The sequence below is a fragment of the Zalophus californianus genome, chromosome 12 (genome assembly GCF_009762305.2).
Source record: "Zalophus californianus isolate mZalCal1 chromosome 12, mZalCal1.pri.v2, whole genome shotgun sequence".
Taxonomy (NCBI): domain Eukaryota; kingdom Metazoa; phylum Chordata; class Mammalia; order Carnivora; family Otariidae; genus Zalophus; species Zalophus californianus.
Window position 1 is genome coordinate 63,042,483 of NC_045606.1, and position 11,281 is coordinate 63,053,763.

Genomic DNA, 11,281 nt, shown 5'->3' on the forward strand with positions numbered 1-11,281 from the left:
ATTTTTTTAATTGAGATAGTTATATAGTCACTTGCAGTTATAACAAAAAATACAGATAAATGTCATGTATCCTTTACCCATTTTCCTCCAGTACTAACATTTTGCAAACCTACAGTATATCACAACCAAGATATTCACATTGATAAAATCCATGGATTTTATTCAGAATTTCATAATTTTACTTGTGCTAGTTTATGAGTATGTGTATTTTAAGTTCTATACAATTTTAGCATATGTGTAGGTTCATGTACTCACCACCACATTCAAGATATTGAACAGCTCCATCACCACAAAACTCCCTCATGTTGCCTTTTATTGCCGCCCCCTACTCCCACTGCCCTCCTCTACTATATTCTGTTGATTTTGAATGGACAAATCAGATTTTTTTTCAGTTATCTGAAAAAGAAGAATAGCTTACCATGTAGACATCAATAAATGTATTGATGATACAGTTATTTCTTGAAATATTCATGGTTATGTGAAAATTAGAAGCAATTTGAGGAACAGTCTGTAGAAGCAGTAGGGTACTAGAAAGAACACAGGGCTTGGAGTTCAAAGACCCCAGTTCTGTCATTTATTAGCTGTGTAGCTTTTGTCAGTTCCCTGACCCTCTCAGAGCTTCACTTTCTTTCCATAAAATGGGATAAATGCTATGTTGTTACAAAGATTCTATTCGCTGACGTATGTGGAAATGCTTGGTAAATTGTGTTACAAATCTAGACAGCCAGTTTCCTTTGTGCCGGAGCAATTAGGACTCCTAAGTCAGTGGGCATTGGTAATGCTCTTTCTCTCCCACCCTTCTTTCTCTCTTAAGTACACTTTTTGTTTTGGTTTGTTTTTCATTTCCTTTCTTTTTTTCCTCCTCTCCCTTCATGTCTCTTCGATGACTTAATCTATCTCATTCTTAGGCCATACCTGCTGTGCTTGGGGTAAAGATATGCTGACTCTTGTCTTTAATGATACCTTACATTTTTTGTGGACACAATGGCGGAGGGTGTTTAAAGGAATTTGGTGAGGATATTTGATTTAATGCTTTCTATATTTTCTATATAGCAAGACTTCCTTAGTATTTTATATGTTTAAAGTGCTAGGGGTTTTTGTTTTTGTTTTTTGTTTTGTGGGGTTTTTTTTTTGCTTAGCCTTGGTGTTGGGTTTTTCCATGATTTATAATACAGACAAGATGATCAAAACCATGGGTTTTAGCTCAAATCCATATTTTTAAGTCTCTATGCATTTTAGATTAAAAGAGAATGAATAAGCTTTTGAAAGATATGAATACTATAAGGAACTTGACTTACTTTTAATGTAATTTGCTATTCAGTTTTATATGTTCATATTAAATTATAGTGAGATATTGATTGTTCTCTATTTTAACTCTCTTTAGTTAACTTTTAATGACATAGCTAATTCATGAATATAATTTCCCAAAGAAAATGGTAAGATTATACACAGTGCTAAGTTCTCTATCATGGCCCTTGATCATCTCCTCAAAAATGTAATCACTTTTATATTTTTGTGTATTTCCAGACTTTTTTTTTTTGCATTCAGAAATGAAGTATTGTTTTGTGAGGCTAAAATAATCCATAAATAGTATTGTACTATATGTATTGGTATACTTTTTAATTTTTCTTCTAACAGTATGTACTAGAGCTCTTGCCATATTAATGTATAGATCTACCTCTCTGTGTGTTATGTAGTATATAGATATTCTGTAGTATGGACAAACTACAGTTTATTAAAGAACAGATCTTAATAGTAGTTTCAGTGTTGAGTCAACAGTGAGAAAAATCCTTTTTGGAGAGCTCTACTGTGACCAAACAGGCATATGACATACTTCACTATCACATACTTTCTGTACCTAGTATAAATTTTTCTTATCTTTATACTTTGCCTGGGTAGGGGGCATGATTTAATTGGCAGATTAGCCAAATGCACGAAATAATAAGCAATGCTAGAGTCTGATCCTACTTTCCATGGCATGACTGTCAGTAGATCTTTTAAAGTGTTTTCCTAATATAGCAGTTTAAAATTAGATCTGTTACCTGTGTAAAATCCTTGTTTTTTCATGTGTAGGGAGCATTTAATTTTTTTTGTTAGTCCTTCTGTGAGTCTTAGTGCCACTTTAGTTCAACCAGGAACAGTGAGAGAAGCACTCTGAGCTGTCCAGTGAAAGATTTACATTTTATTGCACTTAACTGGAGGCTGTTACATTGTTAGCATTTAATGAACAGTGATAATTGGCTTATGTGAAAATAGAAGCAGAAGCCAGTATCCTTCTAAAACTAGTGTGTAAACTCTGAAGGCAAGAACTATTTTTTTTTTGCCTATTTACTGCTATATTCTTAGGATGATACATTTCTTGCCACATTATAGGTGCTTAATAAATATTTGCTTTATGAATGAATTCTCTATTGCCACTAATATAATTTATTGAAACTATGTTTTTGATAAGGGCAGCACTACAAAGAACAGATTGGTAGAGAATTCTTTGAGTTCAGGCTCATGAATCACTGGGATGGTTTGTTTTAAAATCCCCAAAAGCCACTGAAGGAAACTCTCTTCTGTTTTCCTAAATAATTTAGTTGGAGGACTCAGGTAAACTGTCATAGCTAGGAAAGTTTTATAGCTGCAAATTCTTGACTAAGAAAATCTTTTCTATTTTTTTTATGAATATGTGAATGCCAATGTAAATTTGAAATAATAATCTGTTGAAATACCTATGTACAGGTAGAACATTGTTGAGGTTGAATCCCATCATGTTCTGAGTGGCATAAGAATTAATTGGGTTCTTTCAATATTAATGTATGTCCAGAAGCATGAAAAGTTTAATTCTCTTCATTTCTTATTTACATAATTGTTGAGTTCTTCCTCTAGGAAGGCAATTTCTTTCATGTCTTTGAGCAGCTAGGATAGGATATAGAAATGTACAACTGGAGGAAGTTTGGGGGTCTTACACGTATTAGGAGGTCTAGGAACTGTTATGGATTCTAATAAAGTTCGTAGGACAAACTGAAGTGAAGACCAAGGTACTTCATATACAAATGGTTAAGCATTACTGACTTGGCTGTAATGTGAATTAGTTTGTATAGTATACTCATTCAAGTAAACAGTTCATCAGGTGCAGACGTAGGTAAGGCCAGGGTAAGCCGTATAAGATCTGTGCCCTTGGTGTTTAGCAGAAACTGCAGGTACCACTAGCTTACATAGTGAGCCCATGAAGGAGGCCTCTGATCTTTGAATGACTTGGGGTTTAGGTACCTTTGATTCTGGTCCACAAGAGCCTACTAGAGAAAGCCACTGCTTCTAAGGTTGCAGTAAGACATCCATCATTGTTTCCTTTAAATACATGCTAATAAGTGCTTTAGGGTTTAAAGTGGCATATCTGATGTGTCCTAGTAAAATGGTTAAGAACTCTATGTCTAGAGTTAGCTTGCTTGTGTTCTAGTCTTGGCTCTGTGACCTTGGGCAAATTACTTAAACAAAGAGAAAACAAAACCCATCCTAAGCATCAGTTTTCCCACCTGTAGCATGCTTCCTCTTTCATGGGGTTGTTATGAGGACTGAAATCTGTAAACACATAAATTGCTTAGAATAGTGCATGGTACAGAATGAGCTCTCAACAAATGTTAACTACAACTCTGGGGGACTCTTCTTCATTTTTATTTGACTAATAAGTTATGCCATCTCAAAACAATGCTATTCATTTTTCAGACAAAAGAGGTTATAATAATTCATCATCTTTCTGAAACTCTGCTATCTGGCAACCTCATAAATCTAGACCTCAGCCAAGAATGAGGAAGATCCTGTATCCTCAGGCACATCCCCACACTCCTTTGTGTGTTGTTTGGTTCCAGAGAGGATCCCAAAAGGGGAGGGACATCAGGATCATGAGGTCAAGTGGCTGTCCTTCCTGAATCCCTGATTGTTTCATCTGAATGTCTCCCTAGAGGAAAAACAAACAAAACATCACACACACACACACACACACACACACACACACACACATACAAACACACGCAGGCGCGTGCACACATGTGTGTGTACTTACACATACATACTGCTTTGCAGAAATGTTGTACCAAATGATAGTTTCACTAACAGTATATGAAAATGTCTGTTTTCTAGGTATTATTGTTTGGATCTTTACGATTTTGAACTGAAAAAAGAATTTTATTGTTTTATCTTTCTTTGCTTACTAGTGACATTGAATATTTTTAAAATGTTAATTAGCCATTTGTATTCTTCTCTAGTGATTTATGTTTGTATATTTTCTGTTCAGTAGTCTATCAGGTAGTTCAGCTTTTTCTTGTTATTTTGTGTATATTAGGAGGTGGCAATCTTTTATCATACTTTTGTCATGCATAAAAATACACATATAAGCGATGTAATCTTTCTTCATGTATAAAAAAGTTTTACAAATTTGTCATTTGCCTTTTATTATGTTTTCTTGACATTTAAAGTTTAAAAAGTATTTCTATAGTAAAATCTATCCATCTATTTCCTTTAAGTTTCTCTACCTAGGAAAGCCTTTCCCATGCCAAGAGTACCTGAATAGCAACATATAATTTATTCTAGCATTTTTATGCTATCATTCTTTATATATACTTTTAAAATCCATCTGGAATAGATTATGCAATTAAGTGGGAATCTAATCTCCCTGCCAAAAAGGGTGAGCGAGTTGTCTCAGCCCCTGCTTATTACATAATCCATTTTTCTCCTGCTGAGCTAACATACTACCTGTATCATTTAATGATTTTACTGTTATAGCAAACCACCCCAAACTTTAGTGGCTTAAAACAGCAATAATTCATTGTTGTTCACTTGGGCACATCTCTTGATCTGGGCCATGCTTGGTTGATCTCCACTGGGCTCACTCATGTGTCCCTGGTCAGCTGGTGGCTCAGTTGGAGACTGGATGGCCTGGGATGTACTTACTCACATATTTGGCAGTTGGCTCACAGTTAGATGGGATCATTGTGCCACATGTCTCTCCTGGCCCAGCAGGCTGGCCTGGTTTTATTCACATGGTGGCTACAGGTCCCAATGTACAACTATTCTTCAAGCCTCTGCCCTGTCTCTAATTCCCTATAGGTTTTGACCAACCTAGATCAAAGGGGTGAGGAAATAGACTCTGCCTCCTTATTGGATGAGTAGAGAATTAATTGTGGGCATTTTTGCAATCTACCCTATTTTTTTTTTGAACATAATACTAAATTAGCAAAATGTTTTAGAAGACAATTTTTTTCCCTTCCTAACCCTTAGACTTACACTTTTGATATTCAAACCTAAATTTTTATTGTCATTACAATATTATTTATTCATAATCACTTTTGGTCTGTAAACCGTGGAGATAACTTATCTTATAATTAATTAGGTTTGTCAAGAGTTGTTAAAAGCAAACAGAGCATCTGTACTGTTTTCAGGTTAGTGAGACTGCCTGAATACTACTCACCTGTGTGCTTAGTTATGGTCAGTTGTTTTGGGGATGGAATCAGTGATTCAGTCTCCCTCTAAGGCTCCGCATTAGCCCTGTCCAGGGTGGGCTTCATGGACATGCGACCAGCTCAGTCATGCAGAACTCTATGTTTGGTTTAAAGCCCTATGGTTGCTATCTTGAAGTTCTTCATACTTTTGAACGAGAGGCCCTCTATTTTCCTTTTGCTCTGGGCCCCTCAAATACTGTAGATGGTCCTGGCCCTGTCAGGATACTAACTAATTTCTGATGAGTAGAGTAAGAAAACTGGGAGTTCAAATACAGAACAGAGTTCAAAACCAGAATGGCTTTATGACACACCTCTAAGTTCCCCAGAGTTGGAGAAAAAGGGATGCAGTAGGCATCAGTGAGAGCAACTCTGGGGGCAGCTTAAGGGTTTCTTTCTGGGAAAGGCATCTTGGTTAACTGATCATGAGTGATAAGGCTTATCTCATCTAGGAATATCATTCTGCAATTAGTTGTCTCTAGGCATGTTGTGGGTACCAGCCTCGTTTTAGACTTCCAACAGGTGGGTCACTAGCTCCAAGATGTGCCATCAATCATTACAAGATCTGGTGCACAAGGGGGTCAGCCAACCATTTTTCTCCCATTCAACTGCAAGTCATTTCCTATATCCTGTATTTTTGATTGGCTAGGAACCCCACAACACACATTTCCACATTAGCATTTTACTCTTACTAGCAGGCCTTTCCTACATAGTATCTACCTTCCATCATATCACGTTCCATTGAGGGCATATACCAGGCACCCCTTCCTGAGGTCAGCCTATGGCTGAAGCAAGGAGAGGGGACTGGGGCTATCACTGTAGGAAAAGCATCTTGTGATACTTACATCCTCCAGTGACTGAGGATTTTCCAGTTGCCCACTACAATTTCATAATTTAGTCTAGAATTTGGAAAAAAAGTTTTCCTTTTTGAAAAGAGCTTTCAACTTTACTTCTGGCTTTAAAGGCATAATGTTGAAAGAAAGTAACCATGTCAAGAATTTCTTTTCGTCAGCGGTTAGAAACCTAGATTTCCTCATTTGTACAATTGGAATCCTGCCTTGTCAATCTGAATGTATTTTTGGAGGACCTAAGAAAGGAAGTTAAGGGAAGAGAAGGGAAATTCATGTTTATTGAGCATCTGTTGAGTCTGAGGTAAATTTCATTTATTACTTCAGTTAATAATCACAGTCATCTTGTGAAGATGGCATTATTGTTCCCAATAATGGATCCCAAGTTATGGATGAAGAGCTTGAGACTCCAAGCAGGGTTAAGCAACTTGCTCAGTGTTACACAGATATTAAGCCATCTATTCCAAAGTCCGTGCTTTAGTATGTCATGTGCCATATTTAATCATTTCCATGTGGAATGTAGGCATCCTAGGTTTTCTTTAGTGAAAGTATAGTCAGGTTAAAGAAAAAGGAGATTCATGGAAACTATTTGTACATACTATGTTGTATATATGTATATATTCATGATCATCCAATATTCGTTGGGTATACACATATCAGAAAGGTAGTATAATCTGAAGAGTTCCCCAAAGTCTATATTATATTACATCTGAAACTTGACTATCAGAGGAAGAGGTAATGTTGTTAATTTGTTCACTTATACTGAATTCAGTTTCTTTGCTATCAAATTCTAATGCTTATTGCATTAGAATTTGGCAGAAAAGCTTTGGAAAATAAGTTCTCTTTCATGTTATAAAAATTTTATGTACGTGTGTTAGTCAAAGCAAGACTGATTGGCTGAATTGAAATCGGGGACATTTAGACTTACCCTACAGTTTGGCTTGTGTTTTGATGCTTTTATGTGTACTGAGTTTTGTTTTTTTTTTTTCCCTTCCCACTTTAACACTAACCCTCTGTTGTAGCAGAGGAAAAATGTTTACTAATCTAAAAGTTTGTGTCAGATGACATATGTGTGATGTAATGACTGATAGTCATTAGTGTTCTAGAAAGGCACTTGGCTGATTTTTCTCTTCTGCAAAACAGAGGTTGTATTAGGCATAATTTTAAACAGAGATCCTGTGGTTTGGAGTTTGCTATTTGTTACTTTTTCTGTACTTAAAACTTCCTTCCACTTTGTTTATTTGTATGGTATTGATGTATAAAAATCATTTTAAGTCACGCAGAAGTCTAAGAGCTTTTTGGTCCATGACTTTTTAAAGGAACATGATTTTGGCTGATAACACAAAGGAATATGTGATGAAACATTCAGGCCTACTTTCCTCCTTGCCATTGGCAAGTAAAAACAATATGCTGATAGATTGAGAAGGTGGTATTAGGGATTTGGTGATGTTGCTGCATTTGTTTTTCTTTTAACTACTTAAGAGCCAAGAAGAAATTCTTTCTCCTCTGAAGGAGATAGAAAAAACAGGTGAGAAAAGGAGCACAGAAATTTGCAGCCATATGTTTGGGGATGAATGGAAGTGGTAAGCTAAAAAATGGAGTTTATATGTTCTTATCCCATAATTCTACTCTTGGCTATTTATCTAAGAAAATAGTTCACAAAGGGAAAAAAATACATCCATCAGGTTGGTCATTTATAACATTAATCACTATAAACTAGCTTTCCATGGTTGGAAAATGATTAACTTTATTGTAGTGCTACCATTTGATATGATCTCATTTCATATCATTATTTCATTTCATCATTTAAAAAACTAGAATAATATAAACATTTTGAATAATTGAAAATAGCAGTTAGTATGTAGTAAGTTTCAAATAATGAAATAGATGTATCTATAGTAGGTGAGTGTGCAAAGATGTGGAAGGAATATAAAAAAATTGAAAATGGTGCACATTTGTTTTAGATGACTTTAAATTCTTAAGCAGTTTCCTTTTATAATGATCACAATTTGATAAGCATGAAAATAATTTTTCACATTATGTAAATGTACTTAACACTATTGAACTATATACTTAAAAAAAGGATAATAAGGGGCGCCTGGGTGGCTCAGTTGGTTAAGCGACTGCCTTCGGCTCAGGTCATGATCCTGGAGTCCCGGGATCGAGTCCCACATCGGGCTCCCTGCTCAGCAGGGAGTCTGCTTCTCCCTCTGACCCTCCCCCCTCTCATGCTCTCATTCTCTCTCTCAAATAAATAAATAAAATCTTTAAAAAAAATAAAAAAAGGATAATAAATCTTATGTTCTGTGTATCTTACAATTTTTAAAAATAATAACTTTAAAAATGGGATGTGATCACAAACTCCTGGACTTCATTGGTATTTTCTGAAGGAAGTATTTTCTCTCTCCCGTATATACCCTATAAACTCATTTCTCTATTCCCTGAATGTTTAGAACTTCAGATTATTGTACCATATATGAGTTAGTTTATTCCTATTCACTCAAAAGGGAGCAATTAGATAACTGAATGGTATGCTTGAATTAGTATATGAATAAGGATGAGGGTTGTCTTATTCTGTCTCATTCTCACCTCACTAGTCCCTCAACAAAACTAGAGGAATATACAAAGCTCTTCTAAAATTATGTAAATTTTTCTTCCACTAGGTCAGAGTGCAATCTAGAATGTAATCTCCAAAGTGTGTTTGTTATAAGTATATCACTGATATATTTAATATATGTGTGTGGCTATAAGGTCTGTTCCAACAGAAATATACTTCAAGCCGCAAGTATAGCCACATATATAATTTACATTTTCTAGTAGCCACATTTAAAAAAAAAACCAAAATGAAACCAGTGAAATTAATCTTGATAATGTGTTTTATTTAACCCTATATATGTAAAACGTCATTTCAACATGTGATCAAATCAAAATTATCAAGATATTTTGTATTTTTTTCATGGGAAGTCTTCAGTACATTGTTTAGTTTACATTTGCAGCACTTTGCAAGCTCCGAATAGCTGTATGTGGCTAGTGGCTACCTCAGCAGACATTACAGTTCTAGCTACAGATAATTGTGAACTCATAGTTTTATATTGTTTCTTGTAATGTCTCTTGTTTTTTTCTTTCCTCTAATCCTTTTATTTATTTATTGTTATTTTTTAATATATTTTTAAAAAGATTTATTTATTTATTATTTATATATAGAGAGAGAATCTCAAGTACACCACCTGCTGAGCGGGGAGCCTGACTCGGGACTAGATCTCAGGACCCTGAGATCATGACCTAAGTGGGAAACAAGAGTTAGATGCTTAACCCACTGAGCCACCCAACGGCCCCTATTTTTAATTTTTTTAAAGATTTATTTATTTATTTGAGAGAGAGAGAGGGAGAGAGAGATCATGCAAGCAGGGGGAGGGGCAGAGGGAAAGAATCTCAGACTCCCCACTGAGTGCAGAGCCCTATGCTGGGCTTCATCTCCTGACCCTGAGATCATGACCTGAGGTGAAATCAAGAGTGGAGCACAACCGCTCAACCAACTGAACCCGCCAGCCACCTCTCCTTAATACCTTTAAATTATAGCTCATTATAAGACTATCATTAATGCAATGATTTTCACTCACTGGTTGTGACTAGCAGGCGGTGGGAACCAACCTTGGATGGTTGGGGGACTACTAGGAAACTTTGCTCACATAAACCATGTCTTCACGTATTGTTCCAAAAAAAAGAAAAATAAAAGCATCAAATTTTGTGTCAACAGACTTGGGTCCTAGTTCCAGCTCTTTATGTTTCTTTGACTTTGGGTATGTCACTTGGCTTCTTCACTTTTATCTTTGGACACCTTAGAACCTGTCTGAGCAGCATCCAGCATGGTGCTTATCTTCTAGTAAAAATTTCAATAAATATTTATTGTATCTGCATAATGGTTAAGGCACCGGACTTAGAATCTTAAATTTCCATCAGTTCAGAATTTCAGAAACAAATGGGCCTTTAGGGTCATTTAGTGTAAGCCTGGGGGGTGTTTTTTGGCTAGTCAACATTTATTTGGTGGACGCTAATAATAGTGATCTAAGTAACAGGGCTTTTTGAAACTGAATTAGTTTTCAAACAAGATATCCAAGTGCAGAGTAGTATTATGACATTGGAGTTATGCTTCCTTTGATTTATGTATGTAACACTAATTGACGTTAATGGGGGTTGTACATAAATCAAGGGGAAAACAGACCTATTTGTATATAAAAACATTCTACTTTTAATATCCATCTGGTATGCTTTACTTCCCTGGGTCATATGTTTTTTTTTTTTTTTAATAAACTGAACTCATACTTCTTTATCTGCATGTTCTTCAACTGATAGTTGGTTTTTTCTGCTTGCTAATATTAGTGTGAATACCTACTTAGATTGTACATTCAGTATTAGGATTTTATTTTGGCAAATTTTTCAGCTTCAGAAATTTGATCATCTGTCTGATATAAAGTATTCTAAACCAAAAGTAATCAGGGGTACCCTCTTCTGCTAAAATCTCTATTTGTTGTTTGATCTTTTAAAAAAATTAGTCCTTTGAGATACTCAGGAACAAGATGTTTCTAATATTACAATAAAACTATTAATGAACCCATTATAAGGAAATGAAAATCTTACCTTTTTGTATTAGTGATGAGAGAAAAAATATATAAGTGGCCTCTAATTATCTGTAATTATATGAGTTTTCTTTCATTTATGTTATCTATCTTCCTGTTTAATCCTATCTAGCACAATTATTCCTTTTGTATTAGTTTTCTGTAAATGGAGTTCTGAATGGTTTGAATTGTGAATTAACAATGATCACCATCCTCATAACCCTCCTGTTTACCTTCCTTCCCTTCCCCCACTTTCTTTCTTTCTCTCAGTTAAGGAAAACAAAGCCAAAGAGATTATTTTATGATATTACTTAACAAAATAAAAAGATGTGTATGA

At 35.3% G+C, this 11,281-nt stretch overlaps 1 protein-coding gene across 8 annotated transcripts in view; it reads left to right on the top strand.

Moving 5' to 3' along the window:
- The window catches only part of BBS9 (Bardet-Biedl syndrome 9), a 479,889-nt gene that overhangs the window by 248,368 nt on the left and 220,240 nt on the right, over positions 1-11,281 (top strand). Inside the window, exon 20 of one of the 8 annotated variants that reach the window (XM_027574549.2) lies at positions 3,712-3,961. The exons of the other annotated variants lie outside the window; for them this stretch is intronic. Coding sequence (XP_027430350.1) covers positions 3,712-3,795 — 84 coding nt within the window. The 3' untranslated portion in view covers positions 3,796-3,961. Of the gene's footprint in view, positions 1-3,711; positions 3,962-11,281 lie in introns of those variants that run through there. 8 annotated transcript variants of the gene reach the window in all.